The sequence below is a fragment of the Somniosus microcephalus genome, unplaced genomic scaffold, assembly GCF_052327205.1.
Source record: "Somniosus microcephalus isolate GS21.2 unplaced genomic scaffold, FLI_Smic_1.0 unresolved_chr1, whole genome shotgun sequence".
In the NCBI taxonomy this organism is placed as follows: Eukaryota; Metazoa; Chordata; class Chondrichthyes; order Squaliformes; family Somniosidae; genus Somniosus; species Somniosus microcephalus.
The window spans coordinates 158944987-158968731 of record NW_028225179.1 but is presented as its reverse complement, the minus strand read 5'-3'; the positions used below and the strand labels follow the sequence as shown (position 1 = coordinate 158968731).

The 23745-nt window shown below is 49.6% G+C and overlaps 1 protein-coding gene and 1 pseudogene across 2 annotated transcripts in view; both read right to left on the bottom strand.

Moving 5' to 3' along the window:
* LOC147096363 (lysine-specific demethylase 2B-like) overlaps nt 1-11391 on the bottom strand; it is a 41291-nt gene extending 29900 nt beyond the window's left edge. Inside the window, exons 1-3 of the mRNA XM_085974180.1 lie at nt 11235-11391; nt 10805-10897; nt 479-694 (exon numbers count right to left, since the gene is read on the bottom strand). Of these exons, the coding sequence (XP_085830306.1) occupies nt 479-694; nt 10805-10897; nt 11235-11345 (420 nt within the window). The 5' untranslated portion in view covers nt 11346-11391. The remainder of the gene's footprint in view (nt 1-478; nt 695-10804; nt 10898-11234) is intronic.
* LOC147096362 (nuclear factor 7, ovary-like) overlaps nt 1-23745 on the bottom strand; it is an 88856-nt pseudogene that overhangs the window by 57216 nt on the left and 7895 nt on the right. The window lies entirely within an intron of this gene.

Here is a 23745-nt window from a genome sequence, read left to right as displayed (position 1 = left end):
ACTGCCCCTCCGACAGTGCGGCGCTCCCTCAGTACTGCCCCTCCGACAGTGCGGCGCTCCCTCAGTACTGCCCCTCCGACAGTGCGGCGCTCCCTCAGTACTGCCCCTCCGACAGTGCGGCGCTCCCTCAGTACTGCCCCTCCGACAGTGCGGCGCTCCCTCAGTACTGCCCCTCCGACAGTGCAGCCCTCCTTCAGTGCTGCCCCTCCGACAGTGCGGCGCTCCCTCAGTACTGCCCCTCCGACAGTGCAGCGCTCCCTCAGTACTGCCCCTCCGACAGTGCGGCGCTCCCTCAGTACTGCCCCTCCGACAGTGCGGCGCTCCCACTACAAGAAACAGACTACGAGCGCAATAAAATGGACATTGTGTCCAGATATCGGAGCGAGGGGGGGGTTGGGGTAAGAGGGGGGGGGTCAGTGTGTTAAACGCAGCGCGCTCTGGACACTGCCTCCCTGCTCTGCCGTTCGAAGACGCTGACCTTTTTCCTCGCGTTCTGCTCTGCCAACGCCAGCCTCTTCTTCCGCAGGAGGAGATAGTCGAAGTTCCTCCGCTTGGGCAGCGACTCCAGCCTGCGCCGGGCGGCCTCGATGGCGTGAATCCGCCTGCTGTGCTCCTCCCTCTTCCTCATGGCCTCCGCTATCTGCCGCTGCCTCAGGGCCTCGGTGCCGTCCTTGGGACTCAGGCCCTTCCTCGCCTGAGTGTTTAACGTCAACGCCGTTAGCGACGGGGAAAACAGGAGCTGAACAATCGCCACAATATATATATATAATAAACGATCTAGACGAGGGAACACTGAGGGTAGCAAGGGCACAGAATTTACTCTGGGTGCGGGACTTCAACCTTTGTTCTTAATAGCATCATTATTGACCGAGCCCTGAAGGACACAGCTGCCAGATTGGGTCTGCGACCGGCGGTGCGAGAACCAACAAAAGGGAAAAACCTTCTTTCCTCATGTTACCCCACTATTTAAAAAAGGTGGTAGAGAGAAAACGGGGAATTACAGTACTGACTACGGTCGTGGGGAAAATGCTAGAGTCCATTATAAAAGATGAAATAGCAGAGCACTTGGAAAACAGTGACAGGATCGGACAAAGTCAACATGGATTTACAAAAGGTAAATCGTGCTTGACTAATCTACTGGAATTTTTGAGGCTGTAACTGGTAGAATAGATAAGGGAGAACCAGCAGATGTGGTGTATTTGGACTTTCAGAAGGCTTTCGATAAGGTCCCGCATAAGAGATTAGCGTGTAAAGTTAAAGCACATGGGATTGGGGGCAAGGTACTGACTTGGATAGAGAAATGGTTGGCAGACAGGAAGGATAGAGAAATGGTTGGCAGACAGGAAGCAAAGAGTTGGAATAAACGGCTCTTTTTCCGAGTGGCAGACAATGGCTAGTGAGGTACCGCAAGGATCGGTCCTAGGACCCCAGCTAGTCACAATATATAGTAATGATATAGACGAGGGAACTAGATGTAATATCTCCAAGTTTCCGGATGACACAAAGCTGGGTGGGCATGTGTGCTGTGAGGAGGATGCCGAGAAACTCCAGTATGATTTGGACAGGTTAGGTGATTGGGCAGATGCAGTACAATGTGGATAAATGTGAGGTTATCCACTTTGGTGGCAAAAACAGGAAGGCAGATTATTATCTGAATGGCATTAGATTGGGAGAAGGGGAAGTGCAACGAGACCTGGGTGTCCTTGTGCACCTGTCGCTGAAGGTAAGCATGCAGGTGCAGCAGGCGGTTAAGAAGGCAAATGGTATGTTGGCCTTCATAGCGAGAGGATTCAAGTACAGGAGCAAGGATGTCTTGCTGCAGTTGTACAGGGCCTTGGTGAGACCACACCTTCAGTATTGTGTGCAGTTTTGGTTGCCTTATCTAAGGAAGGATGTTCTTGCCATGGAAGGAGTTCAGCGAAGATTCACCAGGCTGATACCTGGGATGGCAGGAATGACGTATGAGGAGAGATTGGATCGATTGGGCTTGTACTTGCTGGAGTTTAGAAGAATGAGAGGGGATCTCATTGAAACTTATAAAATTCTAACAGGACTAGAGAGACTAGATGCAGGAAGGATGTTCCCGATGGTCGGGGAGTCCAGAACCAGGGGCCACAGTCTAAGGATAAGGGGTAAGCCATTTAGGACTGAGATGAGGAGGAATTTCTTCACCCAGAGAGTGGTGAACCTGTGGAATTCTCTACCACAGAAGGCAGTTGAGGCCAATTCATTAAATATATTCAAGAAGGAGTTAGATATATTTCTTAAGGCTAAAGGGATCAAGGGATATGGGGAAAAGGCAGGGACAGGGTACTGAATTTGGATGATCAGCCATGATCGCATTGAATGGGGGCGCAGGCTCGAGGGGCCGAATGGCCTACTCCTGCTCCTATCTTCGATGTTTCTATGGCACAGAAAGTCATATATCCAAATTTGCCGATGACACAAAGGTTGTAGGCAGTGGAGATGAAAGCATAAATTATAAAGGGATATTGACAGATTAAGTGAATGGACAAAACTGCGGCAAATGGATTTCAATATAGGCAAATGTGAGGTCATCCACTTTGGACCTAAAAAAGGATGGAACAGGATACTGTCTAAATGGTGAAAGGCTAGAAACAGTGGAGGTCCAAAGAGACCTGAGGGTCCAGGTACATAGATCATTAAAATGTCATGAACAGGTACAGAAAATAATTTAAAAGGCTAATGGAATGCTGGCCTTTATATCTGGAGGACTGGAATACAAGGGGTAGGAGCGGACCTGGAGAGAGCACAGCGAGAGTGGAGCAGGCCTGAGACCGGAAGGAGCGGACCGGGAGAGAGCACAGCGAGAGCGGAGCAGTTAAAAGGACCAGTCCCGACCAGCAGGAGCCTGAAACCGGAAGGAGCGGACCTGGAGGAGCACAGCGAGAGCGGAGCAGTTAAAAGGACCAGTCCCGACCAGCAGGAGCCTGAAACCGGAAGGAGCGGACCTGGAGGGAGCACAGCGAGAGCGGAGCAGTTAAAAGGACCAGTCCCGACCAGCAGGAGCCTGAAACCGGAAGGAGCGGACCGGAGGGAGCACAGCGAGAGCGGAGCAGTTAAAAGGACCAGTCCCGACCAGCAGGAGCCTGAAACCGGAAGGAGCGGACCGGGAGGGAGCACAGCGAGAGCGGAGCAGTTAAAAGGACCAGTCCCGACCAGCAGGAGCCTGAGACCGGAAGGAGCGGACCGGGAGAGAGCACAGCGAGAGCGGAGCAGTTAAAAGGACCAGTCCCGACCAGCAGGAGCCTGAAACCGGAAGGAGTGGACCCGGAGGGAGCACAGCGAGAGTGGAGCAGGCCCGAGACCGGAAGGAGCGGACCAGGAGAGAGCACAGCGAGAGCGGAGCAGGCCCGAGACCGGAAGGAGCGGACCTGGAGAGAGCACAGCGAGAGCGGAGCAGGCCCGAGACCGGAAGGAGCGGACCTGGAGAGAGCACAGCGAGAGTAGAGCAGACCCGAGACCGGAAGGAGCGGACCTGGAGGGAGCACAGCGAGAGCGGAGCAGGCCCGAGACCAGAAGGAGCGGACCTGGAGAGAGCACAGCGAGAGCGGAGCAGGCCCGAGACCGGAGGGAGCGGACCTGGAGGGAGCACAGCGAGAGCGGAGCAGGCCCGAGACCAGAGGGAGCGGACCTGGAGGGAGCACAGCGAGAGTGGAGCAGGCCCGAGACCGGAAGGAGCGGACCGGGAGAGAGCACAGCGAGAGTGGAGCAGGCCCGAGACCGGAAGGAGCGGACCTGGAGGGAGCACAGCGAGAGCGGAGCAGGCCCGAGACCGGAGGGAGCGGACCGGGAGAGAGCACAGCGAGAGCGGAGCAGGCCCGAGACCGGAAGGAGCGGACCGGGAGGGAGCACAGCGAGAGCGGAGCAGGCCCGAGACCGGAAGGAGCGGACCTGGAGGGAGCACAGCGAGAGTGGAGCAGGCCCGAGACCGGAAGGAGCGGACTGGGAGGGAGCAGGCCCGAGACTAGAAGGAGCGGACCTGGAGAGAGCACAGCGAGAGCGGAGCAGGCCCGAGACCAGAGGGAGCGGACCGGGAGGGAGCACAGCGAGAGTGGAGCAGGCCCGAGACCGGAAGGAGCGGACCTGGAGAGAGCACAGCGAGCGCGGAGCAGGCCCGAGACCGGAAGGAGCGGACCTGGAGGGAGCACAGCGAGAGTGGAGCAGGCCCGAGACCGGAAGGAGCGGACCTGGAGAGAGCACAGCGAGAGCGGAGCAGGCCCGAGACCGGAAGGAGCGGACCTGGAGGGAGCACAGCGAGAGCGGAGCAGGCCCGAGACCGGAAGGAGCGGACCTGGAGAGAGCACAGCGAGAGTGGAGCAGGCCCGAGACCGGAAGGAGCGGACCTGGAGGGAGCACAGCGAGAGCGGAGCAGGCCCGAGACCGGAAGGAGCGGACCTGGAGAGAGCACAGCGAGAGTGGAGCAGGCCCGAGACCGGAAGGAGCGGACCAGGAGGGAGCACAGCGAGAGCGGAGCAGGCCCGAGACCGGAAGGAGCGGACCGGGAGAGAGCACAGCGAGAGTGGAGCAGGCCCGAGACCAGAGGGAGCGGACCTGGAGGGAGCACAGCGAGAGTGGAGCAGGCCCGAGACCGGAAGGAGCGGACCGGGAGAGAGCACAGCGAGAGCGGAGCAGGCCCGAGACCGGAAGGAGCGGACCGGGAGAGAGCACAGCGAGAGTGGAGCAGGCCCAAGACCGGAAGGAGCGGACCTGGAGAGAGCACAGCGAGAGCGGAGCAGGCCCGAGACCGGAAGGAGCGGACCTGGAGGGAGCACAGCGAGAGCGGAGCAGGCCCGAGACCAGAGGGAGCGGACCTGGAGGGAGCACAGCGAGAGTGGAGCAGGCCCGAGACCGGAAGGAGCGGACCTGGAGGGAGCACAGCGAGAGAGGAGCAGGCCCGAGACCAGAGGGAGCGGACCTGGAGGGAGCACAGCGAGAGCGGAGCAGGCCCGAGACCAGAGGGAGCGGACCTGGAGGGAGCACAGCGAGAGTGGAGCAGGCCCGAGACCGGAAGGAGCGGACCTGGAGGGAGCAGGCCTGAGACCAGAAGGAGCGGGCCGGGAGAGAGCACAGCGAGAGTGAGCAGGCCCGAGACCAGAGGGAGCGGACCTGGAGGGAGCACAGCGAGAGTGGAGCAGGCCCGAGACCGGAAGGAGCGGACCGGGAGAGAGCACAGCGAGAGCGGAGCAGGCCCGAGACCGGAAGGAGCGGACCGGGAGAGAGCACAGCGAGAGTGGAGCAGGCCCGAGACCGGAAGGAGCGGACCTGGAGAGAGCACAGCGAGAGCGGAGCAGGCCCGAGACCGGAAGGAGCGGACCTGGAGGGAGCACAGCGAGAGCGGAGCAGGCCCGAGACCAGAGGGAGCGGACCTGGAGGGAGCACAGCGAGAGTGGAGCAGGCCCGAGACCGGAAGGAGCGGACCTGGAGGGAGCACAGCGAGAGTGGAGCAGGCCCGAGACCAGAGGGAGCGGACCTGGAGGGAGCACAGCGAGAGCGGAGCAGGCCCGAGACCAGAGGGAGCGGACCTGGAGGGAGCACAGCGAGAGTGGAGCAGGCCCGAGACCGGAAGGAGCGGACCTGGAGGGAGCAGGCCTGAGACCAGAAGGAGCGGGCCGGGAGGGAGCACAGCGAGAGCGGAGCAGTCCCGAGCGGCAGGAGCCTGAGACTGGAAGGAGTGGACTGGGAGGTAGCACGGCGAGAGCGGAGCAGTTAAAAAGAGTGGCAGCAACTCAACAGAGACAGTTTTTGAAAAAGTGACGTCAGAGTAAAAAAAAAGTGAAGTCGGCTCAAGGGAAGGAGCTGATTGGTGAGTAGCTGGGGAGTGCTTTTTGCTAAGTTTTAAGTTAAATTCTGCTGGGTTAGTTCTTAGTCTATTAAATAGAGGCATGGCAGGGCAGCTCTCAGTCCCGTGGAGTGCACATCCTGTGCCATGGGGGAAGTCCTGGACGACCACATGTGCGGGAAGTGTCACCACCTACAGCAGCTCGAGCTCCGGGTTTCAGAGCTTGAGCGGCGGCTGGAGTCACTGCGGTGCATCCGCGATGCTGAGAGCTACGTGGACAGCACGTTTCCGGAGGTGGTCACCCCGCAGCGTGAGAGTGTGCAGGCAGAGAGGGAATGGGTGACCGCCTGACAGAAGAGCACCACCAGGCAGGTAGTGCAGGAGTCCCGAGTACATCGCGCTCTCCAACCAGTATTCTGCTCTGAGTACTGGTGAGGGCGATGGTTCCTCTGGGGAGTGCAGCCAGAGTCAAGTCCACGGCACCACGGGTGGCTCAGCTGCACCGGGGGGGGGGGGGGGGGGGGGGGGGGGGGAGTAAAAAGCGTGGAAGAGCAAGTGATAGGGGATTCGATAGTTAGGGGAGCAGATGGGCGTTTCTGCGGCTGCAGACGTGACTTCAGGATGGTATGTTGCCTCCCTTTTGCCAGGGTCAAGGATGTCACTGAGCGGCTGCTGGACACTCTGAGGGGGGGAGGAGGGTGAACAGCCAGAGGTCGTTGTCCATATCGGTACCAACGACACAGGCAAAAAGAGGGATGAGGTCCTGCAGGCAGAGTTTAGGGAGCTAGGAGAGAGATTAAAAAGCAGGACCTCGAAGGTAGTAATCTCCGGATTACTCCCGGTGCCACGTGCTAGTGAGTACAGGAATAGGAGGATAGAACAGATGAATGTGTGGCTGGAGAGATGGTGCAGGAGGGAGGGCTTTAGATTCCTGAGGCATTGGGACTGTTTCTGGGGAAGGTGGGACCTGTACAAGTCGGACGGGTTACACCTCAACAGAGCCGGGACCAATATTCTCGCGGGGAGGTTTGTTAGTGCTGTTGGGGAGGGTTTAAACTAACTTGGCAGGGGGATGGGCACCAGCATATAGGAGTAGAAAAGAGGAATAAGGTGCATAAAATAGTGAGTGTGTTGGGTAGTACTAGAGAAAGAAGTACTAGAGGCGGTAGTCGTACCACATTAGATAGGAGCAGACTAAGAAAGATTCAACAATGGGTTTAGAATGTATGTACATAAACACACAAAGTGTGGTGAATACGTTTGGTGAGCTACAAGCACAATTAGCCGTGTGGCAACATGTTGTGGCAATAATGGAAACGTGGCTTAAAAGTGGCGAGGACTGGGCACTTAATATTCAAGGGTACAAGGTGTTCAGAAAAGATAGGGAAGGACAAAAGGGAGGTGGGGTGGCAGTGCTGATTAAGAAAGACATTGTAGCGTTGGAAAGGGAGGATGTTCTTGAGGGGACAAGGACAGAATCCATTTGGTTAGAGTTGAGGAGCAAAAAGGGTCTGATCACGCTATTGGGGGTATTCTACAGGCCTCCAAATAGTGAGAGGGAGGTAGAGGAGCAAATCTGCAGGGAAATCGCAGAGATATACAAGAGCTATAGTGCGGTGATATTGGGGGGCTTTAATTACCCAAATATTGATTGGGATAATGCTAGAGTAAAGGGAAAGGAGGGGGAGGAATTTCTGAAACGTGTTCAGGAGAATTTCCTTGACCAGTATGTTCTTGGCCCAACTAGGAAGGAGGCATTGCTGGATCTGGTGCTGGGGAATGAGGTGGGCCAGGTCGACCAAGTGTCGGTGGGAGAACACTTGGGTACAAGTGATCATCGTATCATAAGGTTTAGATTAGCAATGGAGAGGAGCAAGGAACAATATCTAGAGTGGAACTTCTAAACTGGAATAGGGCAAACTTCAATGGGATGTGAAGGGATCTAGCCAGGGTAAAATGGAACCAAAGACTGACAGGAAAAACTGTAATGGAACAATGGGTGATCTTTAAGGAGGAGATGTTCCAAGTACAGGCTAGGTACATTCCAACAAGAGGGAAGGGTAAGGGAACCAAAGCAAGGGCTCCTTGGATGACGAGGGAGATAGAGAAGATGATGAAACAAAAAAGAGGGTGTATGATGAATGTCAGGTGAATTCTTCAAGGGAGAACCAGACTAAATACAATAAGTTGAGAGGGGAAGTGAGGATGCAAATAAGATTGGCAAAGAGAGAATATGAGAGTAGAATGGCGGTTAACATAAAAGGGAACCCAAAAATCTTCTACTGGCCTGTAAACAGTAAGCGGGTAGTAAGAGGCGGTGTGGGGCCTATTAGAGACAAAGGTGGTGATATATGCTTAGAGGCGCAGGGCAAGGCTAGAATACTCAATGAGTACTTTGTATCGGTGTTTACTAAGGAGGTGGATGCTGACAAAATATCGGTAGAAGTGGAAAAGGTAGAAGCGATGGAAGGGGTGAAAATTGATAGACAAGATGTACTAGAAAGACTGGGTATGCTTAGAGTGGGTAAGTCGCCTGGTCCAGATGGCTTGCATCCCAGGTTGTTAAGGGAATTGGGGGAGGAGATAGCGGAAGGGCTTGCCATAATTTTCCAATCTTCCCTAGATGCGGGGGAGGTGCCTGAGGATTGGAAAGTGGCAAATGTGACACCTTTGTTGAAGAAAGGGTGTAAGGACAATCCTAGTAACTACAGGCCGGTCAGTTTAACATCAGTGGTGGGTAAAGTTTTAGAAACAATAATCAAGGAAAAAATTAACAGGCACTTGGAGAGGTTTAAGCTAATTAAGGAGTGCCAACACGGATTTGTAAAAGGCAGATCGTGTTTGACTAATTAAATTTTTTGATGAAGTAACAGGGAGGATTGATGAAGGGAATGCAATGGGTGTTGTCTACATGGATTTTTGGAAGGCGTTTGACAAAGTACCACATAGAAGGCTGGTTTACAACATTGAGTCTCATGGAATAGGTGGGTCAGTGGCAGCTTGGATAAGGAATTGGCTTAAGGACAGAAAACAGCGAGTTGTGGTAAATGGCTGTTTTACAGACTGGAGGATGGTAGACAGTGGTGTTCCCCAAGGGGCAGTGCTGGGGCCACTGCTTTCTTTGATATATATAAATGACCTGGATATTGGAATACAGAGTAGAATTTCTAAATTTGCCGATGACACCACACTTGGGGGTGTGGCAAACAGTGATGATGATACCAATCAACTGCATCAGGACATAGAAAGGCTAGCAGAATGGGCAGACAAGTGGCAGATGGAATTTAATAGAGAAGTGTGAGGTGATGCATTTTGGCAGAAGGAACAGGGAGAGGCAATATACACTTAACGGCACAGTTTTAAAGAGTGTGCAGGGACAGAGGGACCTGGGAGTTAATGTGCATAGGTCCCTGAAGGTGGCTGGACATATTGAGAGAATGGTTAACAAAGCATATGGGATCTTGGGCTTCATAAATAGCGGTATTGAGTACAAAAGTAGAGAAGTTATGCTGAACCTTTATAAAGCGCTGGTTAGGCCACAACTGGAGTATTGCGTCCAGTTCTGGTCACCACACTTTAGGAAGGATGTGAAGGCCCTTGAGAGGGTGCAGAGGAGATTTACCAGAATGGTTCCGGGGATGGGGGATCTTCGCTACAAGGACAGGTTGGAGAAGCTGGATTTGTTTTCATTAGAGCAAAGGAGGTTGAGGGGTTGATTTGATAGAGGTGTACAAGATTATGACGGGTTTGGATAGGCTAGACGGGGAAAGGTTGTTCCCATTAGTTGATGGTACAAGGACTAGGGGACACAGATTTAAGGTTTTGGGCAAGAGATACAGGGGGGATGTGAGGAAAAACTTTTTTATGCAGCGAGTGGTGAGGACCTGGAACTCGCTGCCGACGGAAGTGGTGGAGGCGGACACACTCAATGTTTTCAAGGGGAGAAATAGGCACTGGAGGGAAATAAACTTGCAGGGCTACGGGGATAGAGCGGGGGAATGGGACTGACTGGATTGCTCCACAGAGAGCCGGCACGGACTCGATGGGCCGAATGGCCTCCTTCTGTGCTGTATAACTATGACTCTATGCGCCGTTATGACTCTGAGTTATGCTGCAGCTGTACAAAACCCTGGTTAGACCGCACCTGGAGCACTGGGAGCAGTTCTGGGCACCACACCTTAGGAAGGATATACTGGCCTTGGAGGGAGTGCAGCGTAGGTTTACCAGAATGATACCCGGACTGCAAGGGTTAAGTTACGAGGAGCGATTACACAAACGAGGGTTGTATTCCCTGGAATTTAGAAGGTTAAGGGGAGATGTGATCGAAGTTTTCAGGATATTAAGGGGAACAGATAGGGTAGAGAGAAACTATTTCCGCTGGTTGGGGATTCTGGGACTGGGGGCAGAGTCTAAAAATTAGAGCCAGACCTTTCAGGAGTGAAATTAGGAAACACTTCTACACACAAAGGGTGGGAGAAGTTTGGAACTCTCTTCCGCAACCGGCAATCGATGCTCGGTCAATTGTTAATTTTAAATCTGAGATTGATAAAAAGGCGGGTGTATGGAGTTGGGTCGCAGATCAGCCATGATCTCATTGAATGGCGGAACAGGCTCGAGGGGCTGAATGGCCTCCTCTTGTTCCTGTGTAACAGGCTCGAGGGGGGCTAAATGGCCTCCTCCTGTTCCTGTGTAACAGGCTCGAGGGGCTGAATGGCCTCCTCCTGTTCCTGTGTAACAGGCTCGAGGGGCTGAATGGCCTCCTCCTGTTCCTGTGTAACAGGATCGAGGGGCTGAATGGCCTCCTCCTGTTCCTGTGTAACAGGATCGAGGGGCTGAATGGCCTCCTCCTGTTCCTGTGTAACAGGATCGAGGGGCTGAATGGCCTCCTCCTGTTCCTGTGTAACAGGCTCGAGGGGCTGAATGGCCTCCTCCTGTTCCTGTATTCCCCCTCCCCCGATAATTCCACTACTTCCTGTTCTCCCTCCCCCCCGCCACACTCACCATTGCGAGTTTGCGTCTCTCGTGTCGCACGCACTTTGGACACTCCCAGCAGTTTGGAAGCTCTTGGTTGACGATTCCCAGTGAGGGGTCCATCTGTCACCGAGGGAGTGGGGGGGTCAAAGGTAAATGGTTAGTAACGTTCGGCACAGGCGATACCAAAAAAATCTCTTCTCGACCGCGTTAACCCCCCCGGGGCCCCGCCGCCTCCCGGGTTAATCCCCCGGGGCCCCGCCGCCTCCCGGGTTAATCCCCCGGGGCCCCGCCGCCTCCCGGGTTAATCCCCCGGGGCCCCGCCGCCTCCCGGGTTAATCCCCCGGGGCCCCGCCGCCTCCCGGGTTAATCCCCCGGGGCCCCGCCGCCTCCCGGGTTAATCCCCCGGGGCCCCGCCGCCTCCCGGGTTAATCCCCCGGGACTCCTGACGCGGCCTCACCTTCAGACAGCGCGGGTGGACGATCTCGCTGCAGGTCGAACACTCCATGAGGGTCCCTCGAATGCAGTTACTCTCCCCCTCTGCGTTCTGCCCCACCTCCTCACAGATCATGCACAGGGCTGTGTGCGGCAGGATGGGCTGCAAAGAAAATCCAGAGGCGCCACGTTAGAAGGGAAAGAATTGTAGGCAGCGTCGAGAGGTGTTACAATATACAAACAGAGACTGTTCAGAAAGGGGGGGGGGGGGGGGGGGAAAGAGAGAGAGAGAGAAAGAGAAAAAGAGACAATAAGCAGATGTGCAGCAGCATCTACTTCTGCCTTATGGATCAAGGACTAATTAATAGAAAGAACTGTAACCAAATAGTATTAACTTTTATAGACAACTGAAGTGATCTTTTTTTCCCACACTTAGACACGACAAACACGTACCACTCTTTAACCTATCATAGTAAAAGATCAAACTTAACATGAAATCCTTATATATTTCGACCTGGAACATCCAAGGTCTACGCTCTTCGGTGCTAGACGTGAAGGGCAGGACCCCAGAGTTCATAGATGAAACTAAAGATCTAGATATTATCATTTTACAGGAAACTTGGTATAAAGGAAAAGGACACACTGGCTGTCCCCAAGGGTACACTGAGCTGGTGGTCCCCTCCAATAAATTACCAAGTGCAACCCAAGGCAGAGACTCCGGAGGCATACTGATCTGGTTTAAAACAGAACTTAAGAATTACATCAAATTTATAAAAAAGGGTGAAAACCACATGTGGCTCAAACTTGAGAGGGAGATTATCTCAAACACCCAAGATGTTTACATTTGCGCACTTTATATCCCTCCAATTGATTCCCCGTACTTTAAAGAGGACACCTTCTCCAACATGGAGGGGAAAATTATCCAATACCAGGCCCAGGGGAACGTGTTGATCTGTGGGGACCTCAATTCAAGAACGGGCGAAGAACCAGACTTCACCAATAATCAGGGAAACAATTACGTATTCGGGAATAACCACTTTGACATCCCTTCCCTTCCATACAGGCATAACTGCGACAAGCAGTCAAATACCAACGGAAAACAGCTACTACAGCTCTGTCGAAACCTGGGTCTGTACATTGTCAATGGTAGGTTCATAGGAGACCTCCTAGGAAGATCGACCTACTGCTCACCTCTTGGCTGCAGCACAGTAGACTATATGATTACAGATTTAGACCCATCCTCTTTCAGAGCATTCACAGTCAAACCACAAACAACACTGTCAGATCACAGTCAAATTACTATGTATCTCAAAAAGACAGAAACAAACAACATAGAAACACAACCCAGTAAACTGTACAACACCAAAAAATCGTACAGATGGGCCAGAAACGACACGGAAAAATACCAGAAAACAATTAGCAATGCATCAACTCAAGCTCTCTTGGACACCTTTCTGGATAACATATACACTCACAATAAGGAAGGCGTAAACCGGGCAGTTATTAAACTAAACAATATTTTTGATAATTTGGCAACAAGTGCAAACTTGAAAGCTCGCAAGAACAAACCCAAAACAAAAAACTATGAAAAATGGTTTGACCCAGATTGCCATAACATGAGGAAAAAACTTAGAAAAATATCAAACCAAAAACACAGACATCCAGAAAACGAGGAATTACGCCTTACTTATTGCCAGACACTAACACAATACAGAAACACACTCAGAACCAAAAAAGAGCAATATATTAAGAATACACTCAGCTCCATGGAGGAATCCATTGATTCCAATTGTTTCTGGGACAACTTGAATACACTACACAAAAAACAACACGACGATTTGGCCATTCAAAATGGGGACACATGGGTAAACCACTTTGAAAAATTATACCAGAAAAACACACTAAGACCAGAGCAACACCAAATATGCAAAAAACTGGAAAAGCTAGAAATGGCCATAAAAGATAACCAAAACCCGCTAGACGCCATAATAACAGAAAAAGAACTTCTTGAAAAACTCAAGGACCTGCGACCAGGAAAAGCTTGCGGGACAGACGGCATACTAAACGAGATGATTAAACACGCAGACGACAAACTGAAACTGGCTATCCTAAAACTCTTCAACTTGGTTCTGAGTGTCGGTTATTTCCCTGATATCTGGAACAAAGGGCTCATAACGCCCATATACAAAAGTGGGGACAAAATCGACCCAAACAACTATCGAGGCATCTGTGTAAACAGTAACCTGGGGAAGGTATTCTGTAGCATCATAAACAAAAGACTTATAAACTTCCTTGAGGAGCACAATGTCTTGAGTAAAAGCCAAATTGGATTCCTGCCAAACTATAGAACATCCGATCATATCTTCACCCTACAGACCCTAATTGATAAACACGTTCACCATAACAAAAGCAAAATCTACGCATGCTTTGTAGATTTCCAGAAGGCTTTCGACTCCATCTGGCATGACGGTTTATTCCTGAAACTTATCGAAAGCGGGGTAGGAGGGAAAACATATGATGTAATTAAATCAATGTATACAAACAACAAATGTGCAGTTAAAATTGGAGACAAACAAAATACTTCCCACAGGGGCGGGGGGTGACGCAGGGCTCGCCCATCTCACCGACACTCTTTAATATTTACATAAATGGATTGGCAAAACTACTTGAACAATCTACAGCACCCGGCCTCACCCTATATGAATCCAAGGTTAAATTCCTCCTCTATGCAGACGACCTGGTTCTGCTGTCACCAACTAAGGAGGGTCTACAGCAGAACCTGGACCTGCTGGAGTCATACTGCCAGACTTGGGCCCTGACAATAAATCCCCAAAAAACCAAAGTCCTTGTGTTCCAGCAAAGATCCAAACATCAGGGACCCAAAATAAATTTCACAGTAGGAACAACCAAAATTGAACAAACCACTAACTACACATACTTGGGCTTAAAAATCAGTTCTACGGGAAACTTCAAACTGGCTGTGAATGAACTGAAAGAGAAAGCAAGAAGGGCTTTCTATGCCATCAAAAAATCAATCCAAATAGAAATCCCAATTAGCATTTGGCTCAATTTTCAAATCAGTAATTGAACCAATTGCGCTCTATGGCAGTGAGGTATGGGGACCGCTAACACAACAAGAATTTGCAAAAATGGGACAAACACCCAATTGAGATCCTACATGCAGAATTCTGTAAAAGTATCCTCCGGACTCAAAGGAAAAGAGTAAACAATGCATGCAGGGCGGAACTAGGCCAATATCCATTAATAATCACTATCCAAAAAAGAGCCACCAAATTTTGGAATCACCTACAAATGAGCAACCCCCAATGCTATCACTACGACGCCCTGAAATGCCAAGAGCTGACCATAAAGAAGAATACCCTCAGTCAACTAGTCCTGGGACTCAGTGAAGTAACTACTAACAATACTAACAATAACCAGCCCCAGGACAGTGACAGGGTAACACACAGAATTCGACCCAACACAATCGTCGCTAAGCAAAAGGAAAAATATCTGACATATTGGGCAGAAACAACAAAAACCCAAAGCAAACTCAATTGCTACTTGGCCCTAAACAGACAATACAACATAGCTGATTACCTGACCATGGTAAAGGACAACAAACTGAGAAGAACCTTGACAAGGTACAGACTTAGCGAACATAGCCTAGCGATCGAAAAAGGCAGACCAGGCTGCCAAGAGAAGACAGGATATGCTCTCACTGCAGTCAGGGAGTAGTGGAGACAGAGATGCACTTCCTCACAGCCTGTGGAAAATATCAGGGCATCAGGGAGAATTTCTACCAAAAATTCTCACAAATATGCCCTGAATTCAGAAATCTGAATGACAACCAAAAACTCCCATTCCTACTGGGGGAGGAGAGAAGCTGTGTAACACTGGTGGCACACTATGTTACAGCTTGCCATGAACAGAGGGACAACCAGTAAACTAAGAAAAGAGTATATATAAACAATGCGAATGTATATTTATACACTCAGGGATATACCTGTTTATACACTGTATGAATAGAACTGCGTTTATGTGTTCAACCATAAATGTATTTTGATGCTTTGGCAACATAAGATGTACCTTATCATGCCAATAAAGTGATTTGAATTTAGAAACATAGAGATAGGAACAGGAGTAGGCCATTCGGCCCTTCGAGCCTGCTCCGCCATTCAATGAGATCATGGCTGATCTTCGTCTGAGATCATAGCTGATCTTACCAGTTCAGTACCCCGTCCCCGCCTTTTCTCCGTAACCCTTAATCCCCTTAGCCTTCAGAAATATATCCAATTCTCTCTTGAAAATATTTATTGAATTAGCCTTCACAGCCCTCTGTGGCAGGGAATTCCACAGGCTCACCACTCTTTGAGTGAAGAAATTCTTCCTCATCTCTGTTTTAAATGATTTGCCCGCTATTTTTAGACTGTGGCCCCTGGTTCTGTGCTCCCCGGCCATTGGAAACATTCTCTCTGAATTCAGCCTGTCCAGGCCTGCCATAATTTTATATGTTTCGATGAGATCCCCTCTCAATCTTCTAAACTCCAGTGAGTACAAGCCCAAACTATTTAATCTCTCTTCGTAGGTCATTCCCGCCATTCCAGGTATCAGCCTGGTGAATCGCCGTTGCACTCTTTCCATGGCAAGAACATCCTTCCGCAGATGGGGCGACCAAAACTGTACACAATACTCCAGATGCGGTCTCACCAGCACCTTGTACAGCTGTAGTAAGGTATCCCTATTCCTATACTCGAACCCCCTTGATATGAAGGCCAACATACCATTTGCCTTCTTGATCGCCTGTTGCACCTGCATGCTCTCCTTCAGTGACTGGTGCACAAGAACACCCAGGTCCCTCTGCACTTCCCCATCCCCCAATCTATTGCCATTTAGATAATAATCTACCCTCCTGTTTTTACCCCCAAAGTGGATAACCTCGCATTTATCCACATTATAGTGCATCTGCCACGTATCTGCCCATTCCCCCAACCTGTCCAAATCGCACTGTAGCCTCCTGACATCCTCATCAGAGCCCACCCCTCCTCCTAGTTTAGTGTCGTCAGCGAATTTGGAAATATTGCATCCAATTCCCTGATCCAGATCATTTATATATATTGTGAACAGCTGGGGTCCCAGGACAGATCCTTGCGGCACCCCGCTGGTCACTGCCTGCCACTCCGAAAACGAGCCGTTTATTCCAACTCTCTGTTTTCTATCCGCCAGCCAGTTCTCTATCCACGTTAATACTTTGCCCCCAATCCCATGAGCCTTAATTTTGCATGATAATCTTTTGTGTGGAACCTTATTGAAGGCTTTCTGGAAGTCAAGGTACACCACATCCACTGGCTCTCCCCCATCTATTTTACCAGTTACTTCCTCAAAAAATTCCAGCAGATTAGTCAAACACGATTTACCCTTTGTAAATCCATGTTGACTCTGTCCGATCCTTTCCCCATTTGTCAAGTGCTCCGCTATTTTATCCTTAATAATGGACTCTAGCATTTTGCCCACAACCGATGTAAGGCTTACTGGTCTATAATTCCCTGCTTTCTCTCTACCCCCCTTTTTAAATATTGGGGTAACATTAGCTACCCTCCAATCCACGGGTACTGTTCCCGAGTCAATGGAGTTCCGGAAGATGATCCTTAGAGCATCTGCTATCTCCAGGGCCACCTCCTTAAGTACCCTAGGATGTAGTTTATCAGGCCCCGGGGATTTGTCGGCCTTCAGTCCCCTCAACTTACCCAACACCATATCCCTAGAGATACTAATTTCTGTCAGCTCCTCCCTCTCATTAGTCCCTATGTTTGCCGATATTCCTGGGAGGTTATTTGTGTCCTCCTTTGTGAATACAGAACCAAAGTATGAGTTTAATTGGTCTGCCATTTCCTTATTCTCCATTATATATTCTCCCGAATCGGACTGCAAGGGACCGACTTGGGATTTTACCAGTCTTTTCCTCCTGATATACCGATAAAAGCTTTTGCAGTCTGTCTTTATGTTTGCTGCAAGTTTACTTTCGTATTCTATTTTCCCCTTCCTGATTAATCCCTTTGTCCTCTTTTGCTGTATCCTGTACTGCCCCCAATCTTCCGGTCTGGTGCTTTTTTTTGCCAGTTGATATGCCCTTTTTTTTGATTTTATGCTGTCCCTAATTTCCCTCGTTATCCACGGTTGAGTCACCTTTTTAGGTTTATTTAATGCCAAACCGGTATAAACATGTTCTGGAATTCTTCCATTCTATCTTTGAATGCTTGCCATTGTCTCTCCACTGTCAATCCCCCCAGAAACACCACCCAATCAATCTTACCCAATTCCCGTCTCATACCCTCGTAATTCCCTTTATTTAAGTTCTGGACCTTAGTCTCTGATTCAATTTCCTCACTCTCCATCTCGACTGAGAGCTCGATCATATTATGATCGCTCTGACCCAAGGGGCCTCGTACAAGAAGATTGTTGATAAGTCCCTTCTCATTGCACAATACCCAGTCTAAAATGGCCTGATCTCGAGTCGGCTCCTCGACATATTGGTCCAGATAACCGTCCCGAAAACATTCCAGGAATTCCTCCTCCTCAGAATTTTTACTAATTTGGGTAGTCCAATCAATATGTAAATTAAAGTCACCCATGATGACAGCTGTGCTCTTATCGCACGCTTCTCTAATTTCCCTTTTTATGCCTTCCCTCACCTCCATATTACTATTTGGAGGCCTATATATCACACCCACTAACGTTTTCCTCCCCTTGCTATTTCTCATTTCTACCCATACAGATTCCGTTTCATCCGAGTTAATATCCTTCCTTTCCATTGCATTAATCCCCTCCTTTACCAGCAATGCTACCCCACCTCCCCTACCTTTTTGCCGATCCTTCCTAAATATTGTATATCCCTGGATGTTAAGTTCCCAGCCTTTGAATTGGGGAGAGAGAGAGCGAGAAAGGGGGAGAGAGAGAGAGAGAGAAAGGGGGAGAGAGAGAGAAAAAGGGGGAGAGAGAAAGGGGGAGAGAGAGGCCCGAGTACAGCATCGGACCTAGGAGTGAGCAGCGAGGTCAGGAGGAGGAGCTATAACCCGGCAGCGACCAGAGGCCCGAGTACAGCATCGGACCTAGGAGTGAGCAGCAAGGTCAGGAGGAGGAGCTATAACCCGGCAGCGACCAGAGGCATACCAAATCAACAGCAGAGGAGAGAGGTAAAAAATAATCCAAGAGTGATGTCACCAGGAAGCAGGTAAGTGATTGGTTGGTGAGTATTTCTTCTTTTTATTACAAGCTTAAATTTGGCGGGTTTTTTCTAGGGTCTGTGCTGTAAGGGAGACAGTTGGTTAACCATTAAACTGGTGTAATTTAGAGGGATTGATTTAATTTAAATCCAATTAATTAAATAATTTTTTTTATAATTAATTACATAGAATGGAGCAGATGATGTGTTACTGTTGCGAGATGTGGGAGCCAGTAGACCCCATTGAGGCTAACGATGATTACATCTGTGACAAGTGTCTGCTGCTACAGGATCTCCAGCTCCGTGTTGATGAGCTGGAGTCTGAGCTTCAGATACTGCGACACATCAGGGAGGGGGAGAAGTACCTGGACTCTGTGTTTCAGGAGGTGGTCACACCTATGAAGTTAATTAATTCAGATGTAGCCCATGGTCAGGGACAGGACGGTGTGACCACGAGTGAGGCAGGTACAGGGATCCAGGAGGTAGTGTTGGAGGAGCCGCAGCCCTTGCTCTTGTCCAACAGGTTCGAGCTTCTTACTCCCTGTGGGGACGGAAGCAGGGGCTGCAGGGAGGATGAGCAACCTGGCCACAGCACCGTGGAGAGGGGGGCCATTCAAGAGGGGGGAGTAAATAGAAATGTTGTAGTGGTAGGGGATAGTATTATTAGGGGGATAGATAGAGTTCTCTGCAGCCAAGAGCGAGAGTCCCGTAGGCTGTGTTGCCTACCCGGTGCCAGGGTTAAGGACATCTCCTCTGGGCTGGATAGAAACTTGGAGTGGGAGGGGGAGGATCCAGTTGTCGTGGTCCATGTTGGTACCAATGACATAGATAGGACAAGGAAGGAGGTTCTGCTGAGGGAGTTTGAGCAGCTAGGGGCCAAATTAAAAAGCAGAACCACAAGGGTAATAATCTCTGGATTATTACCTGAGCCACGAGCGAATTTGGCTAGGACAAATAAAATGAGAGAGTTAAATGCGTGGCTCAAAGACTGGTGTGGGAGAAATGGGTTTTGCTTCCTGGGACACTGGCACCAGTACTGGGACAGGAGGGAGCTGTTCCGTTGGGACGGGCTTCACTTGGCCAGTGCTGGGACTAGAGTCCTGGCGGATCATATAACTAGGGCTGTAGAGAGGGCTTTTAACTAACTAGTGGGGGGGAGCTTCCTAGAGAACAAATAATAAAAATGACAACAGAGAAGGTCAAAGACTTAGGTAGCAGTGGGGAAATTAAAAACCAGAGCGTGTCAGGAAGGGGCAGAAGGTATGGAGTAAAAGGTAAAGTAATAAAAAGGGCAAAAGCAGGAACTAAGTGTCACAAAACATATTTGAAAGTTCTCTATCTGAATGCACGTAGCATTCGTAACAAAATAGACGAGTTAAAGGCACAAATAACTACATATGGGTATGATCTTGTGGCCATTACAGAAACATGGCTACAGGGTGACAATGCCTGGGAATTAAACATACCAGGTTATTTAACAATCAGGAAGGACAGGCAGGAAGGAAGGGGAGGTGGGGTGGCTATGTTAATAAAGGAAGGAATCACTAATACAGAGAAATGATATTGGGTCAAAAGATCAGGATAATGAAACAGTTTGGGTGGAGATAAGGAATAAGAAGGGGAAAAAAACACTAGTGGGCGTAGTATATAGGCCTCTGAACAGTCGCAACTCGGTTGGATGGAGTATCAATCAGGAAATAGTTGAGGCTTGTAATAAGGGAACATCTATAATTATGGGGATTTTAACTATCATATAAATTGGACGAATCAAATTGGGCAGGGCTGCCTTGAGGATGAGTTCATTGAGTGTATTAGGGATGGGTTTCTTGAGCAGTATGTAACCGAACCAACCAAGGGGCAAGCAACCTTAGATCTGGTCCTGTGTAACGAGACAGGATTAATTAAAAATGTCCGAGTAAAGGATCCCCTTGGAATGAGTGACCATAACATGGTTGAATTCCATATTCAGTTAGAGGGTGAGGAGGTTGTATCTCAAACAAGCGTGCTAAGCTTGAATAAAGGAGACTATGAAGGTATGAGCGGAATTGAGTAAAGTGGATTGGGAAAATAGGTTAAAGGATAAGACGATACATGATCAGTGGTGTACATTTAAGGAGTTATTTTACAACTTCCAAAAAAGTATATTCCACTGAGAAAAAAAGGTGTAAAAGAAAAGACAGCCATCCGTGGCTAAGTAAAGAAATTAAGGATAGTATTCGACTAAAAACAAGGGCATATAAGGTAGCCAAATCTAGTGGGTAGGATAGAGGATTGGGAAAACTTTAAAAGACAGCAAAAAAATAACAAAAAGATTGATTAAGAAAGGGAAGATAGATTATGAAAGTAAATTAGCAAAAAATATAAAAACAGATAGTAAGAGTTTTTATAGTTATATAAAAAGAAAAAGGGTGGCTAAAGTAAATGTTGGTCCCTTAGAGGATGAGACCGGGAAATTAATGGTGGGGAATATGGAGATGGCAAAAACACAATGAATATTTTGTATCAGTCTTTACAGTAGAGGACACCAAGAATATCCCAACACTTGACAAGCAGGGGGCTATGGGGGGGGGGGGGGGGGGGGGGGAGGAGCTAAACACGATCAAAATCACTAAGGAAGTTGTACTCGGTTAAAATAATGGGACTCAAGGCGGATAAATCACCTGGACCTGATGGCTTACATCCTAGGGTCTTGAGGGAAGTGGCGGTAGGGATTGTGGATGCATTTGGTAATAATTTTCCAAAACTCCCTGACTCAGCAAAGGTCCCGGCAGACTGGAAAACTGCTAATGTAACACCCTTATTTAAAAAGGGCAGCAGACAGAAGGCTGGAAAACTGTAGACCGGTTAGCCTAACATCTGTGGTAGGTAAAATTTTGGAGTCCATTATTAAGGAGACAGTAACAGGACATTTGGATAATCATAATTTAATAAGACAAAGTCAGCATGGTTTTATGAAGGGGAAGTCATGTTTGACAAATTTGCTGGAGTTCTTTGAGGAAGTAACATATAGGGTGGATAAAGGTGAACCAGTGGACGTAGTGTATTTAGACTTCCAAAAGGCATTTGACAAGGTGCCACACAAAAGATTATTGCTTAAGATAAAAAATCACGGGATTGGGGGTAATATTCTGGCATGGATAGAGGATTGGCTCTCTAACAGAAGGCAGAGGTTGGGATAAATGGTTCATTCTCAGACTGGCAATCAGTAACCAGTGGTGTTCCGCAGGGTCAGTGCTGGGTCCCCAACTCTTTACAATCTATATTAATGATTTGAGGAGGGGACCGAGTGTAACATATCAAAGTTTGCAAGATGATACTAAGATGGGAGGGAAGGTAGTGAGTGAGGACATAAAAAAACCTGCAAGGGGACATAGACAGGCTAAGTAAGTGGGCAGAGATTTGGCAGATGGAATACAATACTGGAAAGTGTGAGGTTATGCACTTTGGCAGGAAAAATCGTAGAGCAAGTTATTATCTTAATGGCAAGAAACTTGAAAGTACTGAAGTACAAAGGGATCTGGGGGTCCTGGTGCACGAACTCAAAAGGTTAGTATGCAGGTGCAGCAAGTGATTAAGAAGGCCAATGGAATGTTGGCTTTCATTGCTAGGGGGATAGAATATAAAAATAGGGAGGTATTGCTTCAGTTGTACAAGGTATTGGTGAGACCGCACCTGGAATACTGCATACAGTTTTGGTGTCCATACTTAAGAAAGGACATACTTGCTCTCGAGTCAGTACAAAGAAGGTTCACTCGATTAATCCCGGGGATGAGGGGATGGACATATGAGGAGAGGTTGAGTAGATTGGGACTCTACTCATTGGAGTTCAGAAGATGAGAGGCGATCTATTGAAACATATAAGATTATGAAGGGGTTGGATCGGGTGGATGCAGGGAGGATGTTCCAGATGATGGGTGAAACTAGAACTAGGGGGCATATTCTTAGAATAAGGGGCTGCTCTTTCAAAACTGAGATGAGGAGGAACTACTTCACTCAGAGGGTGGTAGGTCCATGGAATATGCTGCCCCAAAAAGCTGTCGAAGCTTACATCATTACATAAATTTAAAACAGAAATAGACAGTTTCCTAGAAGAAAAGGGAATTAAGGGTTACAGGAGCGGGCAGGAATTTGGACATGAGTCTAGGTTCGGACAGGTCATGGCCCTGTGGGTAGCGGAGCGGGGCCAGGGGCCGTGTAGCCTGATCCTGCTCCTGTTTCGTGTGCCTAATTCTGTTAGATTCAGGAGATGGTCTGTCATAGTGGATTGGCGGTTAGGATCAGATCAGCCATGATCGTATTGAATGGCGGAGCAGGCTCGAGGGGCCAATGGCCTACTTCTGCTCCTATTTCTTATGTTCTTATTGAGAGAGAAAGGGGGAGAGAGAGAGAGAGGAGAGAGAGAGAGGGAGAGAGAGAGAGAGGGAGGGGGAGAGAGAGAGAGAGGGAGGGGGGGAGAGAGAGAGAGAGAGGGAGGGGAGAGAGAGAGAGAGAGGGAGGGGGAGAGAGAGAGAGAGAGGGAGGGGAGAGAGAGAGAGAGAGTGAGGAGGGAGGGGAGAGAGAGAGAGAGGAGAGGGGAGGGGGGGAGAGAGAGAGAGAGAGGGGAGAGGGGGAGGTGAGAGAGGAGAGATGGGAGGGGGAGAGAGAGAGAGAGGAGTGGGGGAGAGAGAGAGAGAGAGGGAGGGGGAGAGAGAGAGGGGGAGGGGGGAGATGAGAGGGGGGGAGGGGGAGAGAGAGGAGGGGGGAGGGGGAGAGAGAGAGGGGGGGAGGGGGAGAGAAGAGAGAGAGGGAGGGGGAGAGAGAGAGAGGGAGGGGAGGGGAGAGAGAGGAGAGAGAGGGAGGGGGAGAGAGATGAGAGGGGAGGGGGAGAGAGAGAGAGAGAGAGGGAGGGGAGAGAGAGAAGAGAGAGGGAGGGGGAGAGAGAGAGAGGGAGGGGGAGAGAGAGAGAGAGAGGGAGGGGGAGAGAGAGAGAGGGAGGAGGGGAGAGAGAGAGAGGGGAGGGGGAGAGGAAGAGAGGGAGGGGAGAGAGAGAGGGAGGGAGGAGAGAGACAGACCCTCACCAGGTACAGACTAAGCGACCACCAACTGGAAATTGAAAAAGGCAGATACAAGAAATCTGGCAGCCTAGAGAGAATAGAATATGCGATCAATGTTTGGCTGGCGAGGTTGAAACAGAAATGCATTTCCTCCTAAAATGCGAAAAATTCAAACACATGCAAGAAACATATTATTCAACAAGCTAAGCCAAACAACCCAGATTTCAAGGAATTGGATGATCTGTCAAAATTGAGATTAGTCCTAGGAGAAGAGGAGACAG